General features: G+C 53.5%; 1 protein-coding gene across 12 annotated transcripts in view; it reads right to left on the minus strand.

Moving 5' to 3' along the window:
* Window positions 1-849: 849 nt before the first annotated feature.
* Window positions 850-21,886, minus strand: part of WDR20 (WD repeat domain 20) — a 55,953-nt gene continuing 34,916 nt past the window's right edge. For 4 of the 12 annotated variants that reach the window (XM_019747225.2, XM_019747224.2, XM_074326908.1 and 1 more), the window contains one exon: window positions 9,911-11,824. In XM_019747225.2, the coding sequence (XP_019602784.1) occupies window positions 10,547-11,824 (1,278 nt within the window). In that variant the 3' untranslated portion in view covers window positions 9,911-10,546. The other 8 variants (XM_019747231.2, XM_019747230.2, XM_019747223.2 and 5 more) reach the window with 6 other exon arrangements.

Raw genomic sequence — 21,886 nt, forward strand, 5'->3', positions numbered from 1 at the left:
ACTTGGAGCTGGAAGGAAACGGGCTGAAACTGCAGACTGCACACATGGGCACGTTCCCGAACAGTCGTCTCAGACCAGACTGACTGACGGAGACGGCTTCACGGGGTGTGGTCTAAAGAGTGCAAAATAATTTTTACCAAACGTTTACTTCAACAAAACTTACGTTAAAAATTGAGCCAATTTAACAGAAGATAATGGTATATGCAAGATCGTTTTAATATTTTTTATGAGTTAGAAATATCACTCTTAAATGATGAAAATTACTAGTGAGGTGACCGTTTCCTGTTATACATGATACAGAGTTGATTCACTCCACACCTTGGAGGTCCATTACAGCCACATTCAAAGTAGTTTTTTAATAGCATTAAACTATTTTAAGTGCCAACAATTTTTAAAAATCAGTGATTGCAGCATCTGTCCCCTGAATTCTGCATTTAAGTCCAAAGGTCACTCGGGTGCGCTGCAGGTTGTCTTTGATCGGCTGAGGTAAAAAAAATCCATGCAGAACCAGACTGAGGCACTGTTCATAACAGTTGGATGTAAGGGGATTTCTTGTCTAAGAAACATTTTAATTTACACTATGTATATATGTATATATCTTATAATAGATTTTCATGACATTGAATTTTAGGGTAAAAAGCAAGAAAATCTCACGTGTTTTCACTGCAGCCCCAGAAGAATGATTTAGAATGAAAACAACTTCTTTGGGTGAGCAGTGAGCGCCATGCCGAGCCCTGCCCTGAGGGGCTTCCCCTTACAACTCAGGTGACATCTGCCTCCTGCGAGTGTCTGCTGCTTGTGGCTCCGTCATCACTCCCTCAAGACCGTGTCCAGGGTGAGAATTTTCAAGCAGTAGTGGGGTCACTACATTACAGTTCCACCCGGAGAACTTGCCTGGTTTGGGGATGACAATAGACCCTGCAAACAAAGTAGTTTACATTAATCCAGCAAAACACTGGACATCAGAAAAGGTCACAGACACTGTCCTTCTTCAGCGGGTTCACGTGATTGAAATTCCCTTTCTGTCGGCTTGGACCAGAGCTAACATCCTCCATCTCACCCACTTAACCCCTGGTTCAGTGCCTTCCTGCCACTCCTCCCTCATCAGAACCCACAGGGCTCGGCCTGCCTGTTCGTCGGGCTCGCTGGCGATGATGTGGGCCCTCGGGGCCTGGGTTCTTTGGGACATTATTGTCCCAAACGTGAGGGGCACCTTCCAGGGGGGTCCTTCACTGCCTCCCCCAAGGGCTGCAGCTCGCTGAGATGAGGTCCCCGTGACTCCCACGCCAGCTCACCAGAGGGGCCCAGAGAACTGCACACCCAGCGCCCAGGGCTGGGTCACCTCCAGCGACAGTTTAGTAGCACTTGGTGAAAGGCATTTCCTTCCTAAGGGGTCTCACTTTGTCTGGTTGGGTGTTGTGAGGATGGCACCCCTCCAGCTTGAGCGGCAGCATACAGGCCTAGCGGGTAGAAAAAGGAGGCCCTGGGCCATGTCCTGCCACTTGGCAGGGGACTTGGGGAGGGGCCCTGGTGCAGTTAAGAGGTGGTGTGTGCCCCTTTGGGGAGTGCCTTCTGAGAGACACTCACTGACTTGTGGTGATACAGGCCTGAGCCCAGGTAAGGCCGAGGATGGGGCGCTCACTTCTGTGGGCTTACCCCTGGGGCGTGCAGTCCCGCTGTTGGCATTTGTTTATGACTTGTTCTAAGGTTCCCATAGCGCGGTGCTGACTGAAGCTGCGAAGCCTCGGTCTGCAGACACACTGGAAGATGCTGCAGTTGGTTAGTGCTGTTTATGCGGGACGAGCCTCAACTCGGAGCAAACCCGGCTGCTGGCCACCTGGGCCCCTGGGCGTGTGTGGAGACAGGTGAGGGCTGCCGACCTGACACTGGCCTTCAGTTCTGCCGCCTTATTGGGGGCAGCTGGAGACGTGCGGTCCCACTGCGAGTTGTTTCCCAGCAGGCTGCTGCCCCGAAACAGACCTGTTAACGTGGGCTAGACGAGCACGCACGGAGCCAGTGGATGTGGCCCTGGGCCTGCTCAGACCTGCGGCTCTCCTCCTCGGGCCCGGGGCGCACGGTGTGACCCAAACCCATGGAGACCGAAATCCAGACGGATGGCAGCTCTTGGGGCCCCAGCCCCGCCTCGGTGATGGCTGCGTGCGGAGAGCCTCAGCGAGGCCCACGAGGGCAGTCTGAGTGGGCACACGAGTGCTCAGCCCACACAGTCACCCACACCTGAAGACGGAAGGTGATTGCGGTTAAAGAACGTGGTTTCCACGAGGGATGGGATGTCCAGAAACTGTCAGATCTACAGAAGGAAGAGGCTGAGAGAAAAGTACTCTGCTCCTTCCTGCAAAGGGGGAGCAGTAAGCCACCCCGTATGAGGCCTCTCTTTCCCACCCCCACCGCAGCACTTCTGACAGCGGTGACACAGGTATATAGACATGAGGGGCGCTGGAACCCCCCAGCCCACCCCCCGACCCCAGAGGGATGGTCGTATCACCAGGCCAGTGCTGTCCGCTATAGGGAGAGTGCGAGCCACACGTGGCACTTAAAATTCCAGTAGCACATTGAACAATTTAAAAAACAGGTGAAGTTAGTTTTTATATTTTATTTAACCCAATATATGCCATGTTATCATTTCAGTATGTAACCAATGGAAGTTACTAGTGATGTATTTCACGTCCTTTTTTAGGTGAAGCCTTTGGGGCAGGCTGTGTAGCAGCACATTTGGGTTTGGGCCAGTCCCATTCCACTGCTCGGTGGCCTTGGTGGCTCGTGGCTGCCACGGTGGACAATGCAGGTCTGGCTGGCCCGCCCAGGCTCCTCCCCCTGCCTCACTTTCTCCAGTTCTGAGTGTGATGACCCTGGAGGACTTGGCCGCTTTCTTTGCAGTCCCAAGGGAAGGCGGGTTATGAGGCACAGAGGTGACATGGGTCCTAATGTCAGTGGGGACGGTCTCTACTAGCTGACCATCTCCCCACCCCTGAAAAGCCACCCAACCCTCAGGCTGCAGAAGGACCCCCACTCTTTCTATTCAAAATAAATGTACTCTGTTGGCTGAAGCCCGAATCCCAGTAGTGACAGCAGCGGGGGGGGCCAACCAGGACCCCTCCCCCGGCCTGTCCCCGTACTGTCCATGAGGCCCAGGTTAGAAAGATCCTGAAGGTCATCAAAGTAAGCCCTTGTCCCCCAACCCTCTCTCAGCCCACCCGGGCTTGCCGCCCCCCACCCAGCCTGTGACTGTGACTTCAGGACCTCAGGAGCGAGCGAGGTAGTTGTGGGAGGATGTCTGGGCTGCGTGTGACTTCAGTGTCACACCCCGGCATTGTTCAAAGCCACCCTCCCCACCCCAGGCAAAAGTGCCATGCACGCCAGCCTGGACCGGTTTGACTGCAGGCTTCTCTCAGGAGACGATGCAGACAATGTCACGAGAGGGGGCTTGGTGCTGGGCGTGAGGGCTCAGGAGCCGTGCAGCTCACCGGTCGGCCTCCCCGGAAGGTGGCTCCTGCTCCCAGCACCTTCTAGCTCTAGGCTGTAAATTTTGCTTGTGATTTTCAGTAACAGTAAAATATCCATACAATTTTATAGTGTCACCTAACATACTTTTAAGAAACTTGGGTATACAGAAATTGGAAATGCAGACCATTTTTTACACTTCTACATTGAGAAGTCATTTCACTATGACGAGTTCGTGTGACAGACGCAGCTGTGGGTGAAGTCAACCCAGCGGGCAGTGCCCTCCACCGGGGCACTTTGATGCACGTCAGAGGGAACGGCTGGGCCCGGGTGCACCTGCCCAGCCTGCTGAGCGCTTGGCGAGCGGGTGCCCTGGCCAGGAGGACCTTGCCGCCGTCCCTGCGTCTGCCAGGATGGCAGCCTCTCCAGGCCTCAGCAGGCCTACAGGTGCACGCAGAGGTGCCCGGCCCAGCACAAGGGGGCAGTGACCAGAGGCCAGCCACTTGCCCTGCCCACCTGCACGTGGGGACAGGCAGGGCCCGAGCCGCCCGCCCACCCAGGAGAGCACCTGGGCTCCAGGCATCTTTCTTGGGACGTCCACCGCCCGCATCCTCCTCAGTTACTCCATGGGAAGGACGAGCATTGCCCTTCGCGGCCGCGCTCAACAGCGTGGTCACAGCTGGTCTGAGCAGACAGCAGACGGCTGCCAAGTGAGAGCCTTACAAATACCAACCAAGCAAGATTCCTCCCGCCGAGACTCTAATGTCCTGCTAGCCCCCAGGGAGGAGGCCTGTTACAGGACAAGCAACAAATCTTGAATCTCATACTCAGTAAGCTGTTCTGTTCTTACCAGTTACCATCTTATTCCTGCTGGAAATTTCATTTGAAAATTACGTGATAAAATATCTAGCTCTTCTGGTTTGGGCTTGATTATAATTTATAATACTAAGCTCATTAAGCTTTGTTTCACAAGAAATGTAAGGAAAACAGTATTTTGGTTAAACAATTTACAGGAAAGGAACGTGTATCTGCTGGGGTGCTGCTTAGATCGCAAACCCTGACAGCAAGACCGTGGGGGCCAGAGGCCGCGTCAGAAGCCTTGTCCCGAAGTCTAGGCTCCGGCCAGGTGCCCCGTGTTCCCATCTCACTGGTAGACATTTGTGAAGCGATGCCTTTTAGGGACGGTACAAAACGATGAGAAAGGTCACCAGGCTGGCTTCCTCCAGGCCTGTTTCTAGCTATGGATACATTTCCCTGAACCCATCCACGAGAACCCCATCTTCCCAGCACCCACACCGCCACATACAAGAACGAGAGACCTGGACAGAGGAGCCACCATTTCACACTCAGGTGTGTGAGCCAACGTCCTCGCATGAAATGAACCAGGCTTAGCCAGTGGGTGGGGCACAGCCTTGGTCCGCTGGTCCCCACAAGGGTGTGGGGCTCAAAAGAGGTGTCCACCCCACGGCATTTCCTTGGGCTACTCCCTGCCCCAGACCCACTGTTCATAGTGGGCCTGGGACCTTGGTCCCTGCTGGACAGCTGACCATGTCCCTTTGTCAGCCCTGACCTGCTCAGTGACAGGTCACACTGAAGATGGCACATTTCCCCAAAGAGCCCACTCAACCTGGTCTCTAAAGAGAAAAGTCACCCGGAGAAAATGATCATGCTCTTTTCAGGCTTCTGGGGGAGACCGTGGGACACAGTCAGTTAAGGGCTCCTCTGAGAACCATGTGGACAGAGTTCCCTCCGGGCCCTCACCCGCGACCCCCTGCGGCCGAATCCCGCTGTGCTCTGGGGCAGGAGGACTGGACCCCTCTTCTGTCCTAAAGCCTTTGTGGCCCAAGGCACTTCCAGGATTTGCCCATGCCAGCCGGCCATCCGGCCAGCCTCCCCGAAACCGGCCCACAGAGAGGCCGGTTTCACGGCCACCAACACTGAAAGGTGGCTGCAGGCACCGAGAGCCTCCAGATGTCCCTTTCATGAGACCCACTGGACCAGAATCATCTGTTTCCTTTGACGGCAGTCACACGTGAAGGAGGAGGAGACGGCTCTGAGGGTGCAAAGTCTGCGCCTTGTGCTCTGGCAGCTGAGATGAAGGCAAGACACAGGCTTCGGTGCAGAGGGCTCGGGAGGAAGCATGCTCAGGAAGATTCTGGAGTCGCTGAGACGCGCGGGCTGACAGGAGGGAGCTCCAGGCCTAGATGTGACAGGGAAGAGGGAGACCAGGGCCTGACAAGGGGCTGTCTTGGCCAGCTCACCTTTGCCTCACCTGACCCTGGGGCGTTGGCAGGTCCAGGCTGCACTTCTGAGCCTGATTCAGGCTGCAGGTACCCGGGCGCCTCAGGTCACGCCGCGGGACAGTGTCAACTGCTGCTCCCTCTGTCAGGGGCCCAAGCCCCAGGCAGGACAGCCCCCAGCAGCTCCAGGGCCCCCAGCACACCTGAAGCCCCGAGCAGGAAAGCAACGAAAGGCCCGAAGGAGCTCCTGGACCGACCGGCCGGCCCACTTCTCTCCCAACTGTGGCTGGGACACGGAGGCTGTGCTTGCCAAAGCCGCTCGCAGCCCAGGGTGACCCGAGGGTCAGCATCCTCACCAAACCATTTCACAGCTCGGCTGGAGTCGGGCCACAGTCCTTCTCGCGGACTCAGTGTCGTCGAGGGGCACAAAACAGTCCGTACCTTTGCTACACAGAACAGACGCTTCATCTGTAAGTTTCTGATGACGATAAACTCCGCGGAGGTAATAAGGTAGCAATTCCTGTCTGTCTGTTGTGTAAATAGTAACAAGGCCCTTAATTTTCCAGCATTACAGAGCTTTTCCTTTTTGTCTCATTGTGACTTTTTTTAAAGCTTATCTTAGATGTGAAAATGACTATGGAAAATTACCTACATTTATAATTCATTCACACGTTTATTTCAGGTCAGTATACAGAGGGTAACCCCAAAGTTCTTCTGAATATCAAGTATGTAGTAAGTTTCTAGCTGCGACAGTGACAAGGGGACACCTAAAAACCCAGGCAGTGAGACAGAAACATGATCTTAAAGCTATTACGTAACAATACTGGTATTTAAGCTCCATTAAGAACATAATTTACCAACATTTCACATTAAGAAGGCTCTTTATGAAATTTATTCAAGTTGTCAAGAAATTAGATGAAAATATAAAAAAGGAAATACATATAAATTTTGCTTGTGATTTTCAATAACAGTAAAATATCCATACAATTTTATAGTGTCACCTAACATACTTTTAAGAAACTTGGGTATACAGAAATTGGAAATGCAGACCATTTTTTACACTTCTACATTTGAGAGAAGCCATTTCACTATGACGAGTTCGTGTGACAGACGCAGCTGTGGGTGAAGTCAACCCAGCGGGCAGTGCCCTCCACTGGGGCACTTTGATGCACATCGGGGGGAACGGCTGGGCCCGGGTCCAACTCGGCTGCTCGTTCTTCCTCAGTCACAGACACAGACGTGGCCTCCGGGCTGGGTTGTCCAAAGCCTTCTGTAGCCCTCCCTGGCTCACCCTGCGGCCTCCCCCTCACACTGAGCTGCCTCCACCAGGAAGGCAGACATCTCCCTCTCGGTTCCCAATGGCCTCACCAACTCCAGTGCGCGTTCAGTCCTTGACAGTGTCTTCAAAATGCAGGACGCAGCCCAGGAAGCAGAGGCGTCCAGGAGAAGTGGCCGGCTGGCTGGCTGCCACGAGGACCTGGCTGTTAAGCCAGCGGAGCAGACAGCGTCCCAGCTGGAGGGATGTGGTCCTGCCGTACAAACTGGAACAGTGGCAGCGCATGTTGTCCTCACGGAGACAGTAATCATTGTCATAGCTTGTTTCTGCTGTCCCCTCCTCCGGTTTTCTGTCGTAAAGCATTCATCCTTAGTCTCAAGCCAGCGGCTCACTTCAAAAGTGCCAGAGGTTCAATCAGCACAAAAGACAACAAGATTCTTTACCACTGTTTATTCACCAAAATTGAGAACCTAACGAGTCTGCGCCTCCCTCTCACACGTTTGCTTTGAGAAGAAGGCCAGGCTTTCCAGAGCCGTCCACCTCCAGCCCTCTCGGGGGTTTTAACTCCCCTGCTCGGGCGCAGAGCTGAGCGGGCTGGGACTGCGCTGGCCAGTGGCTTTACAAGCCCGCCTCCCCAAAGGTCCAGCACAAATGTGGCCTCTGGAACTCCCGCGGGTTTCAAAGAGGCGAGGCAGAGCACGGTGACTGAAGGACCACACTGCACCCCCCCCACCCCTCCCGCAGAGGGAGCCGGACTCCAGGGCCAGCCAGGACTTGATTTCTGTCTCTGCTTCCCACCCAGTGAGTTTCCGTGCAGGAAAGCAGCAGTAATGCCTCTTCTTCCCACCACTTTCGTTCCAGAGGGTAGCTTAGAAAAGACATTGTTACTCGAGATAATGTAAGCTGACCGACTCTGAAATATCGCAATGAGGAAGCTCAGAGCTGGGGAAAAACTACGAACCACCCCTAGGCTCCTCTCGGTGGCCTGTGCCCCATCTAGCTGAGGTCAGGGCCCACCCGCTGTCCCCCTGCCCCCAGGTCTGTGGAGCAGGCCTCAGAAGCAAACCCGAGGGAGGAGGGAGGCGCCCAGGTGCCCCCTCCAGCCCTTGGCTCCTCAAGCTGCCAGCAGCTTTAGTCCTGGTCTTGGACCACACCTCACATTCTGTCCTCCTGACTACAGGACAAGGGCTCTAGGGGGCTGTTAAAAAAAAGGGGCAGGCACCAGAGGGCCAGAGCACAGGCGGAGCAAGGTGGCCTGCAGGGCTGGGAACCAGCCTGGGCCTCCCCAGCACCTGACAACCAGCAAGGGGGCCCCAGGCAGGGTACCTGCCTCACCAGCAGCAACAGGAAGAACAAGACTGGGACCAAGCCCCCAATCCCAAACTGCGCCGAACCTGGATTTTAAACCCGAAGGTGGAGGTGGGAGGTGTGGGGGGACATGAGCACCACAGGCTTGTCAGAGCCGGTTTTGTAAGGAGGCCCCCCCGCCCTCCACTAACAGGCTGCCTCCTAGGTAGGTCACCCTGTCGGCGCACCTGGGCGAGCCCTCTCTTAGGGCAGCCGGCAGCAGGTGCAGCTAAAGGGCAGAAGGAGCCAGATGCAGGTGCCCAGGCACTCGAGTGCGGTTCCTGGGGAGCGCAGCCCCACAGCTTCCCCCCCCCCGCCCCGTACCCCCCCTCCCCGCGGCGATGCAGCGAGCAGTGCACCAGAACCCCCAGGACACAGACGCATCCCCATAAAGGCCACCACCCGGGAGGCGCCACTCTGCTCAGGCCACATGCAAAGTCCTGAGTTTTGAAACTGCATACTCCACGCCTCAGAAGCATCTGAAGGGAGTTTCTGAAGCAGAGCACGGGCAACTGCACGGGCGGCTGGGTCCTACGCGCTCCCCCACCAGACAGCACCTGGAGCCCGCGAAGCTGACAGGACATGAGGCTGCTGTGTGCGCTGCCTTAGACGGGTGAACATTAGGAACAAAGGACCACACCTTCGGTGGGGAGGACATTCCCACTGCCACGGGCCGCAATGCGCTAACAGTGCCACTCACCCGGGACGCCACTGCGGTCACAGGTAACAGAAACCGCTGGCATTACGGGGCTGACAGGCACAGGGGGACTGGGGGGGGGGGGGGCAGGCTGAGCCTACCAAGGAGGCCTCCATCAGCCAGTCCTGCGTCTTCACTTGCTGAATCGCACTCACTGCTCAGACCAGTGTAAATGCTCAGTACGTCCATATTTAATTCCAGAGGTATGCAAAACAAAAACAAACCTAACTGACCGAAACAACAAATGAGGTAACCATCATCTTGACACAAAACAGAGCTCAACGAACATCTCATCCATGTAAACACGGATTGGAAACTCCTCACATAGCCGACAGGAGCATAAGAAACTCCAATTAAATGCTGCAGTTTCCCAGGGGAACGGCGGGTCCCGTGGAGTCCGCACCCACTGCTCCCGAGCAGCCAAGGCCACCAGGGCCCAGGGTGACACAGGCTGGGTGGAAGTCCCTGAGGACAGAGCCCGAGAGCCATGCCAGCATCAGTGTCCCAAGAACAATCCCGGATTCACGACTGCCATCCAACCAGAAGACGGGGCGACCTGCATTTGTGCTTACCGCTGGGTAGGACAACCCGGACCTTGGGGACTCTGCCTGCCTGGGGCCTACAGTCAAGTGCCTTTTGGACCAAAACAAACAAACAAAACCAACCTCCTCCCCCCCCCCCCCCGAAAAAAGCAAAAGAAAACAAAACCTTTTCCTTACTGGAAAAGAACACAAGCAAAGCACATTCGACATGAAGGATCTGGGCTTACGTGACAAGAGGCACGTCGACACCTGCGGCTGGGCTCTGCCCGCGCGTCACCAGGACTGCCCAGTGACGTGACGTGGGTATTTATTTAGTGCACAGAATCTCAATCAAAGTGGTACAAACTGATTCTTTGAAAAAAGATGTTTATTAAACAATTTTAATTGTCATAAAATGACTAAAATGGGTTTTAAAAATTAAGGCTCTTCTCTTTCTGTGGATTGCCAGAACAATGTAAAAATAATATCAATCAACCCTGCTGAACGCTTTGTTCCTAAAGTTAAATTTCATAGATTCCTAAACATTTTATGATTAAGATAAAAAATCAGACTATAAATGACAATGGCCGTCCATACTGAACACACGCTCTGATCAGGTGTACAATATTCTAATTGAGTAGTTAGGCAAAAATATTCCAGTTAAAGCAGAAATTTTAATTTTAGCATTTTAAGTCATTGTTTCCCCACACTGTCATGATTTTCCTAAAATCGAAATAGTCTAATACAGGAACGCTAACCTTGGGACTCTATATACTCCCAGGAGGGTGACTGACTTGGCTGGCAAATAGCTTGATTATATTTTTTTAAACGTTCTAAGGTGAATTATCAAATGATTCAGAATTACATGGCATGCAGTATCCAAAATTATGGCTCTGATGCATTTAGATTTACATTTAGAAGAAGTGTCATTCACATTCATTGTACACCCCACCCCTCCCGCAAGGAAAACATGTCTACCTAGTCACGTTCTCGATCTGGCGCAGCGTTAAGGGTTAAAACTTACCACTTTACCAGGCCTTCCCCATGTGCAAATAAATCCCTCCTGACAAGCAGTGACTATACAGTCTTCAAGGAAAATTAACACCGTCAGTCTCTCATGTGCTATCTTTTTACAGATGAGCGGCTCTAACAAGGGCACGTCTTCCATTCGAGGACACAGGGGCGTCCCCAGAGTTTTAGCGGGGTCCGTTTTGGTTTTTGTGACTAGGTTCAGTTTGTCGCTGCTCTTGCTGGAAATGTGCCCCATGCTGTGGTTCCGCTTGTGGTCTTTCTCATGGTGCCGGTCCTTCCGGTCGTGTAGTGAGAGGGTCGCAAATTTGCTGACCCCAGAAGCGATGGCCCCGTCAGCGACGTTGCTCTTGCTGCCGGCGCTGGAGACGGTGGAATGCGGGAGGCTGTTGGACCGCGGCAGGGGCGGGGGCGCAGAGTTGCCGGGTGTCGTGACACTGTTCCCAGTGCTTCCAGCAGGAGGGCTTGTGGCATTCATGACATTTGTGTGTGTCCTTGCTCGTGAGAGGGGCTGGTGAGGGAAAAGGATGTCTTCCGTGAGGTCCCACAGGCACAGCTGCGTGTCCTGGCCCACAGAGCCAAACCGGTAGGTGACGCTGACAGGGCGGCTCTCTGTGGAGTTCCGTTTGGAGAGCCTGGACTGTGTGCTGTTGGCTCGGTCTCTACCAAAGTGGAGAAGGTCCTGGAAGTCCTCATCGCTGCCACTAAACTCCATAGGGTCACTTTCTTCTACACTCGTGGTATAGGGATCAAATGCCACCACACTGACCCAGGACTTGTGCCCGTGGCCTCGCGCTATCACTCGGCAGTCTACAAAAGACCAGACTGTCACCAGGTCGTCCTCGCCCCCTGTCACAAGGTACTTGCCGTCCGGGCTCCAGCACACGCACAGCAAGCCTCCAAAGTAGCTTTTCATAGAGCCATGCAGCTCCACCGAGTCAAAGCCGAACACCCGCAGGAAACCGTCCTGGCTCACGCACGCCAAGAACTTGCCATCTGGGGAGAAAGCAAACTCGTTGAGGGCCCCCTCGCCCACCGTCCACTTAAGGAGAGGGTTCCTCGTGGATTTGCTCTTGCAAGTGTGCACGGCAAAGCTGTCCCCCTGCTTCAGAAGCTGGTAGTGGGGGGCTGCGGTGCCACAAGTGTGCTCCACGTTATACAGGTACATGGCCCCACTCGAATGGGCCACTAGGAAAAGGCTTTCCGAACCGGGAACCCATTTGACACAGGTTACACGTGACTTGTCTATTAGTCTCTGTGAAGACAAAGAGAACAAGTTATCACAATGGAGAACAGTGGGTCTACTTTCCAGCAAGAAAGCTTGTCTGCAGCTCGGTGAGGGGGACAGTCCACCCGGGCACTCCGCTTTCTACCCCGCGGCCGGCCAGGCCAGCCAAGAGCATTCTGGCCGCTTGGAGAGTTACCGTGGAGAATGGCCCCTGGCTTTCACCGAGGGAGTCACGGCACTGGCGCTGGGACACTGGTGAGAGGGACAGCCCTGGGGCATGTGTCAGTTCGTCCAAGGAGGGTATGCGCCTACGATCCACAGCACCTCCGCCCAGCCTCCTCTCTCTGAGCACCCAGGAGACCCTCCCCGTCCTCCCAGGTCCCTCTGCACTTCAGCGTCCCTGTGAGTCCTGTGCCGACCACCCCTGCCCCTGTGCTGAGCTGCTCCCAGCCCCGCCAGCAGCACACCCGTCCCAGCTCGTCCCTGGAAGCTCCGAGCCTGCCTTCCTCAGACTTGCTGTCCAGTGTGCACGTCTACAAGCAGCTCCTCCAAGTCTTCCTGGGGACCAGGCCGCGTTAAAGAGGGAAACCTGATTGATTCAGGAGGACACGCCCCATCGCTGCCATGCTACTCCGGCTCATTTCTGGTCCACTGACCAACTACTTCTTTACCAGGCACAGATCAGGAGTCTCACCTTTCAACCCAAAAGAACAAAAAGCCAAAGTAACCACCACCCAAAGGCACGAGCACCTTCCCTGTTTACAGACGTGCCAGGGGCACAGGCACAGCACCTTCCACACGGCGGCCTTCTCTAGGCTGCCTGGTCCCCAAATCTCATCCCCAGAAAATATCCAGAAGGTCCCAAGTTCTTCGCCGACGCGCCTACTGTACCGCCAGCCACCACCTTGGAGCCCAGCAGACTCAGGGTGAGCAAGGCCACTGCTACCCCCAATGGGCTGGGATTCCCCAAACCCGCCAAGAAGCAGGGCGCCTTCTGCTTTGTCAGCTTTGTGCTGTGTCTGCTGTTATGTGCTACATTTTCACAGAAAAGCACAGAAAATGAATAGCAGTCTTTTCAAAGAGAGATTAATGAACCATGCGAGCTGCTGCAGAAAATTCGACCCCAGAAGGCAAGTGGCTAACCAATCCCCAGTGGGGACAGCAGGAGGCCTGGTCGTGTGCAGCATGCAGGGCCCAAGGCCCGGGGACAGTGGCTTGGACAAAGGCCACTCAACAGCAGGTGTCACAGCCATAAGATGGCACGGCTGACCCTCTTAAATGAACAGAGACCAGGCTTGCTGGCCTTGGGGACACATTCCACATTTTCATGCCCCGCCTCCTCCCAGAATGCCTGGTGACGGGGCTCTAACAGGCACCTGACCTACACCGACAGCCAGCAGCATCGATCCCTACCAGCTGGCCACCATTTCTCCCACAGGATGTCACAGGTAACTTGCCAGATCAGGGCTTGTGTTTTTGGGGGTCTGATCCCCAACCCATCAGACCTTGCTGTATCCACCAGGTCCAGGCTGCCTCTGCATTCCTGACCCCAAGGTGACTGGCCTGCTGGGTCGCCAGGCTCAGCACCCATCGGTGGCCTTGTCACGTGCCTGCCGCAGCTAACCCCGGCTGGGGACTGCACTGCGGTCCTCATCCTCACACTGGGGCTCCCAATTCCTGCACCCCACATTCGCCACAGCCACGTCAGTGCCCAAGGTCTCCCCACTGCTACTCTACCATGTGCAGAAAGCATTAACATAAAAACCTCCAGCACTATGCTTAGGAGAAAACTTTCTTTTTGGCTTTAACAAACACAACAAAAATAATTCTATTATAACTCGACATTGTAATACTGTCAAATGAAAACAGCCTGCTTTGTAACTGAGGAATGAAGCTGAATAATTATAGCACCATTATTAAACTCAGTGTTACTGGGGTGACAAAACACATTTAAGGACCTTACTCCATATTAAAAGCAGACACAAGGCTGTGCCCACGTTCCGCACCCTGCCAGGGCACCTTCACGGACACTCGTCCCACTCCAGCACCCGTGAACTGGGCAACTGCAAACCCCAAACACAAAAGGACCGTGGAGGCCACGCGCCATGGAAAGGGTTTCTCACTTGTCCCGCACCATGTGCCCAGGCCCAGGGACAACGTAGGCCTCACCTGGGGGACCGGGTCTCACCACAGCTGGGGCATGTGGCGACCACATCAGGACAGTGGTACCAACTTCCACCGAGGACCTACTGTGCATGCCAGGTACCGGGCGAGAGGCTCCGCACACGTGCTCTTCAGTGTCTACAATAACCCTGCGAGGTAAGCTGTCACGTTTTCTGACCAGGCAACACATTCATCACTCAGATCCAGTAGAAGCCTCACTCACACCGCCATCCTCCACTCCAGATGCCGTTCGCAGTCACTCCGAGCAGCCTCCTGTTTCTCTCTCCAGGGTGACTTCCTGCCTGCACCAGGATACGACATGCACCTGCCATCCTGCTTCCTAGCAGCCAGCCGCGTGGGCTGTCCGCACCTCTGCTCTCCCATTCAGTAATTCGTCTGGTACCTCCGTCTGCACGGGCACCGACCCGCTTCCTGATTCTTCTGCAAACCTGCGGAGTATTCCGCTAGACAAACGCACTGCACTTTAGTTTAAAAGGCCCCAACCGACGGACACTTATTAGCAGTAATCACCTGGTACACACGGCAGTTTTCACCTGTTTGAGTATCACTTGCGGGATAAATTCCCAGTGGCATAGTGGGGTCAGCTTACGGATACTGCCAGATTACTTCGGTGGACGGTGTCACGTCTGTTCCCATCAACAGTGTAAGTAAGAGCAGCCGTTTCTCCGCAGGGAGCCAGGCATTACTGCCATGCTACCCACAGGAGGCAACAGAGGCTCAGAGAGACTGAGAACTTACTTGAAGTCCCATCTGCTCACACACTCACCCGCTCACTCGTGTTCACACACAGTCGGCCTTCACACCCAAGGAGTCAGCCAGCTGCAGACTGAAAATAACTGAAAGAAAGTTCCACTGCTGCTGACAACGTGTACTTGTCGTGAGGCTTACGGTGGTTGCTGGCTGCGTCTGGACTGCACACGTACAGACTTTTTTGTCACTGTTCCCTAAACAATACAGCATGACAACTGTTTCCCCAGCATCTCCACTGTATTAGGTCTTACAAGTAATCTAGGGATAGTTTAAGATCTTTTTGCCATGACAGTCAGATACATCCGAATGAATATTTCCACCCGCTGACTGTGGATGAAAACTTCCAGAAAGGAAGTTTAGGAAAGCAGATGTATATTTGTCTGTATTTTTGTATTTTTTAAGAATGAGTAACAATAGGAAATTTTTATACATAAAAATGTCATTTGTATACAAAGCAGCTCAAATTATTATCAAATGCATAAAATAGTCAAAATATCAACTTTTTGTTTTTTGTGGATTTCTTGACACATGTTGAAAAAAACTTGAAATCAATTAATGTGAAAGACTGATTTCAATTAACTTGAAATCAATGTGAAAGAATTAAAGTACACGGGGATATGTGCGTAGGTCATCTATCAACACCACTTCATTTAAATCCATGGATTTTGGTCTCAAGTGGGGTCCTGGAACCACCCCATGGATACCGATGGACGACTGTATTCATATATCCACATATCCATCCATCCATCCATCCATCCATCCATCCATCCATCCACCCACCCACCCACCCATCCATCCTTTACTGAATGCATACCAGACACCAGGGCACTGATACAGCACTGATGAAAACAGACAAGATATCTCTTCCTGCGTGGATTTACATTCAAGTGGAAAGAGAAGACAATGAAGTTACAAGACCGGATGGCAATGAGTGCTGTGGAAAACCACCAACCAGGGAGAGAAGAGCAAGTGCCCTCACACAGGACGGCCTGCCCAGGCGCTTCTCTGGCAGGGAGGACTGGCTAAGGAAAGCCTGGAGGGCGGCAGAGGGCGGGTGGAGAGGGTGTGGGGAAGCGCACCGCGCACAGGGACCTGTGGACACCCAGCCAGATGCTGAGGGGAGCAAACCACGCAGGAGACATCCCAGAGAGACAGGACCGGCGCAGGGGGAGCAGGCTGGGCGAGGGGAAGCACACCTGTCTGGCGGGCGCACCTGAGCTGGGGCAGGAAATGAGGTCTGGAGTCGGGAGCTGGGACTCAGGGCCATGGAGGCCCAGGCGAAAGGGCTGGGCTGTGAGCCTGAAGCCCTGCGCGGCCCATCCCAGAGCCCCAGCACTTGGCAGGTGACCGGTCTGAAGGGAACGGTGCTGCGAGGGCACAATACACACTGGACTCTGAAGACTCATTGATAAGTTTTATATTGACTATACTGGATGTTGAAATAATATTCTGGATCTATTGGATAAAGTAAAATCGTAATCTCACCTACTTTGCCTCACTTGCTGGGCTATGAGAAGGTTTGAAATTGCCTGTGAGGCTCCCTGTGTATTTCTCCTGGCAGCGAGGCTGCAGGCAGTGGGGGCCCCAAGGCTTCTGAAAAGGGAAGTGACAGATTCGTGTGAAATCCCCCAGCAATCTGTACAGAGTGGGAGGCGGGGTGGGTGGGGAACCGGTGAGGAGGCTATGACCACTGCAGGGGACAACAGCCTTACACTTGACCGTGGCAGGGTGGGCTGTTTCCCAACGTACTGGGCAGGGTGGTGGGTAGGTGGGGTGGTGAGGGGACATTTGAGGATTCCTTGGTTTTAGCCCGAGTGACAGAAAAGAATGGGGCGTGGGTGACTAAGCTGGGGAGAAATCCACGTGTCCTCATCTAGTGGGTCTAATGGGAACGGCCAGGAAGACAGGAAATCAGCTGTGAACAGGGAGGGCCAGCTCTGCGACACCCTAAGATCTCCAAGGGAAGGGGTAGCAAGGAAGGCGTGAAACTCTGCAAAAATCCTACTTCTAAGGACACAAGCAGAAGGAGAAGCAGAGGAAACGCCTCGGAAGGCCCGTGAGGAGGAGGAGCTGAGGCTAGGAGTCCTGCGCTGGGCATTGGTGCCGGGGTTTGAGGTCTGCTGTTACACACTAGGGAGTGAGGCTGAGAGACAGCAAGTGCTGCTGGCAGGCGGCGGCTTCCTCAGGTGAGCACAGGAAAGCGAGTGTGGGGCTCAGGAAGAGGGCAGGGGCGGGAACAAGGAGAAGAAAGCCCCTGCTCCCAGCGGGAGCGAGACACCGAGGGGAAACCCTGCCAGGCAGCGGTGAGGACGCTCTGGTGGCAAGGAGCAGATGAGGGCCTGCGTCCCACTCCACAAACCTGCACAGCACGCAGGGGAGACGAGGCAGCGAAGAAGACAGTCCCTGTGAGGTCGCCTGGCACCCCCACTGGGCTTTCCATTAAAGATTAGAGTCAAATTCCAAGATGATCCAAGGCCTTTTTAAATAATCACTTCCACACAAAAATCACACCCCACAGCTGGGCATCAGCGTGCCATTTCTGTAGATCAAGACGCCTGCCCTGGAGTGCGCCCCCATACCCTTGCCTCCCCCCACGGATCCCACTCCGAATGCCAAAGAAACCGCCCCATTGCCAATACCGATCCAGTGAAAATCAGACACATACATACCCAAACCACCATCACAATGGCATTGATAGCCAGGATTTTCTAACTGTACTAGACTAGTTGCAAAGAAGCAAGAATACAAATCAACCTGTGCCCACACTAAAGGACACTAAGAGGAAGCTTTCTAAAGCACTTAGTTTTCTTTTTATTTTCTTGCACTACTAGCAACATGACAAGCAGGAAAAGGGTGTTTTGGGGGTCTGGGTATGCATTTTAAAATGCAGATATTAACTTGTAACAAAAATACTAAATTCACAAACCACAGCAGCTGCTGGAAAAGCCCCAGGGGAGCCCCAGGCTAAAATGGCAGTAAAGGCTTTGGTTGTGGAACACATTAAGGCAGCGGCTCCCGCAGGAACATGGGGAAGGGTACTTCCAGGCGGTGGAAGTGAAGACCAGATGCCATTTTTATCCTAACATTTTCAAGCTTTACGGAGTAGATCACCATGTGTTCATCTCCTCCCTTCGATTAAAAAAAGCAACGACAGAGACAGAACTAACCAAATGCACAGACCCACTCTTGTTGCAGAGCTGGACAGACAGAACATTGCAAAGCTGGGTCTCACTCCCCTCCCCCACTGCTGGGCACTGACCAGGAGGCTGGCGCCTGCAGCTGGTAGGATTAGAGAATTCCCAATCTTGGGCAGCAGCCCCGAGTCAAGGTCAGGGCCTTCTCCCGTGCCCTTCACTCAGACATGATCTCGGCCATAAGGAGACTGGAGCCCACCCAACGTGCTGGGGGGGCCTCCCAACCTGCGAGAAGCAGAGTCTGGAACAGAGGGTCTCATTACACGTCAGTAATGAGAGAAGCCAAGATGACAAGTTCTTTTTCAATTTTACATCTTACCCAACAATCAAAACATACTTGAAAATCCTTTGACGTTACTATTCTATGGCCACAACCCAGAAATAACAAGAAGTTTTAGAGAGATGAGTAAGGCTGAGTTCATCATCATATAGAAACCTTCCCTTTATAATTCCTCCTCCACAATACATCATAACCACACGTAAGAAGAAGCTAACCCTTCATTCTTTTGGTGTGCTCACACAAGGCTGAGTGCTGCGGAGGCGACTCTCCGTCCCAGGTGCCTTTATTAAGAAGGTCGGCCCCCTGGTGTGGGGCCTCCTGGATATAGCTCCAACGCACTCTCAGTAGCGTGCAACACGCACAGAGCGCCACAGATAGACACCTACAGTCAACTCAGAGAGACGGGAGAAAGCAGAGACCCTGGGGCTCTAAGGCCATCATTCCCCAAGGGAGGCCACAAAGCACCAGGGCCTTTCCTTCCTCCTGGGCTGGCTCAGGTACAGCAGCCAGGGTCTCGAGGGGCCAGACTGGCAGGTGGAGGTTGCGGCATCTCTAGCGGAGGGAAGGTGTGAGTCCTGGTCTTACAAAACAGGGAAGCTAACAGTGAGCCCCAGGATTCATCAGCGATACTCTACCTCTGGACGTCTCTAAGTCCCACTGTTTCTATCAACAAGCATTTTAATTTTTTTTATTTTTTAATTAATGGGAAAAATCACCTTTTAAGATATACTCGAGTCCCACACAGAAGTTTTCATCTATCTTTAATCTCAGGCAGATTTCTGGAACTGACAATTCCATGCCATCCAAACATGTAGTGTATTTTCATGTACCAGGCATCCCCAGAAAGGAAGCAAAGATCAGAATAACCAGCAGTGGGTGTGTGTGCAGACGTGTAACGGTGGCCGAGAGAAGCGCTCTGCTCACACCCACTGCACAGTGCTAAGCAGCCCCCATCCTCAGCCTCGCACGCGTGGACTCTGCCTGGGGTGCCCTGCTCTTACCTTCATGTCCTGGAAACTCACTGCTGTTTCTCCTCCAAACCTGCCGGTTCCTCACCTCCCAGAAGCTGTTCCTTCCAAGCCCTGGCGGGAGGAGCCCTCTGGGTTTCGCCTCCACCCGGAGCCGACCGAGCGCTGCCCAGGGCTCACTGCAGGCCCTTTGCTAGCCTCCCATCCTCACCACACGCAGGCAGGTACTGTCCTTACCATCTTCCAGCTGAGGAGAAGAGGTGAGGGAACAGACCACAGCCGGCAGTCAGTCAGTGGCAGAGCTCGAGTCGGAACCCTAGGCATTCGGCCTCCAGGCCATCAGGCTGTGAGTCTGCAAGTTCATGGCCATGAGCTGACTGCTTGAAGAGCCCCTTTGGAGCCAGTATGATGAGACGGCAAGAATCCTGGGTGCAATCAGGGCTCGGTCCTCAGCACGCTTCTTACGCTTACTGTACTGTCTCCACAGACCTTTCTTCTAATCTCAGGGATGTGCTCACCGTTTACATGCTGACAACTCCCAAACTTTCACCTCTAGTTTTGAGCTCCAGATCCATGTAACCGACCACCTACAGGCCTGCCAAGTTTAACAAGTACAGAATGGAACTCTGACCTTTCCCTCCACCCCAAACACCTGCTCCTTCCTCAGTTTTACCCAGGGGAGTAAGGTGACAGCCATAAACCCAAGATTTGCTCCTACCTCTAATTTGCTCTCCACGAAGCAGCCAGGGTAATTTTAAAAAATGCCAGCCTGACAGCTGCGTGCTCCTGCTCCCTTCTTAGGGATCGCACAGCTCAGGGGAACACACACAGCTGGGCTCGACCCCACCTGGCACAGCCCTCCAAGGCCACGCCCCCACTTCTCAGCACCCTCCCCGGTACACTGTCCTCTCTCCGTCCTCCCAGCCCACCGCCTTCCCCCGCTCTCCTTCCTGCAGAGCGCTCTACCTCCAGTTCCTTACCCGGATGGCCTCCTTTCCCTGCGAGGCTCAGCTGAAAGCACACTACTTCCTCCGAGAGATGTTCTCCGCCTCCCGGTTTAAAGCAGGCCCCATGTTTCTCTCTCAGGCCCACTGTCTTACGTCACAAGTCACCATTTGCCAAAGGTGTGAATGTGTGTGTGAGTGTGTGTGAGTGTGTGTGTGTGTGTGTGTTGCTATTGTTCACACCCTTTTCCCCTCCCTCTGAGGGGGTAACAGCAGGGGGGGTTATCTGCCACTGCAGACCCAGTGCCAGGCACGTGGCAGGTAATCAAGGTCTGTCAAATGAATGGGAAAACAGCCACAAGTCTAGTTCAAGGCCTCAGCTCTCACCTGGACAGTTACTAGAGCCTCCTCACTGGTCTTGCTACCTTCATTCTCTCTTTCTTCATTCCAATCCACCTTCCACAAGTGCTGACAAGAGTTCTAAAAAAACACATGTGATCCTGTCACTCCCTTGAGGAAAAGCGCAAAGGTCCCCCACAGCCTCCAGTGTCAGATCCAAGTTTGTTAGCGTGTCATGAAGGGGCTTTTACGACCTGCTTCCAGTTTCTCTGTCCAGCTCTGGCTCCTGCCACCCGAGGCCCACACGCTACATTTGGCCACATCTGGTTCCGAGCTAGTCCTCCACACGCCAGGTTGTGTTCTCCAGCTCTGACGGCCTTTCTCACCCTTTTCCAACTCCTACGCATCTTTCAAGACCCAGATATCAAATGTCACCTTCTGGAAGCCTCCACCGAGCTTCACTTCCGTTTTAATTTTACGGCATTTGATACCTACTGAGGAATCCAGTGAACACATAGCCCTTGGTACTTGATTCATAGCATTGTGGTAACACATGCCCCCGTACTCTGTGTGTCCATCTTACGAGACTGCGCACTCCTGGGAAGACAAGGGCCCACCCATCTTGCAACCACACGGGCTTACAGCTTCTGGAATTACTTCCTAGTTCCAACTCCATCATCAATTTGCATCTGAGCTGCACAATTAATTCACTTACCTTCTCTCTGACAATTTTCTCAGCTGCAAAATGGCAACAGTCACCCACCGTCCCGGGCAGAGGGAATATATAAAACATTCCGCAGCCTCTAACTCTCGTACCAATGCAAAGCATGGCATGACAATTGCATCAGCCCCAATTTCTGGCACCCTGAGAAACAAACCTCTGACGACCCTTGCTCTTAGACATCCTGACCAAAATCTGATGAAAATATCATCCACACAGCCAAAGAATTCCCTACTGTGAAGGGCAATCAACTTCAGCCTTGAGCTGTCAATGCCCAGATGGCATCACACCGTACAGAGTCCCAGCATTCTGAACAGCCACTTTTCAAATAAAATGTAAAGACAGTATGCGTTAACTCATGCTTCAATTACTAAGAGCGAGGAGGCTTTCCCGCCTGCAACACCCATTTGTGCAGGAGCAGGGACGGGTCTGGCTGACGCGCTGAGTGCTCTCGGGGCCTGGGACTCCAGGGACCTGTGCTCTCCGGTCCCCCGTCTCCACCCTCCCGCAGCAGTGACACACAAACCCTCCTTGTTCTCTAAGTGGCAATCTGTGCCATCCTCAGCCAGGGCAGCCTCCTGATTTTGTTGACCAACAGCCCTTCACACGGTTCCAATCCCTTCCCCCTCAGTAACACTCCCCTACCTCAACACCAACACAGCCCCACCATGAGTCCAAATTCACAATTTCTATTGATGGTGCAAAGAAG

The sequence above is a fragment of the Rhinolophus sinicus genome, linkage group LG03, assembly GCF_036562045.2.
Source record: "Rhinolophus sinicus isolate RSC01 linkage group LG03, ASM3656204v1, whole genome shotgun sequence".
Lineage (NCBI taxonomy): Eukaryota > Metazoa > Chordata > Mammalia > Chiroptera > Rhinolophidae > Rhinolophus > Rhinolophus sinicus.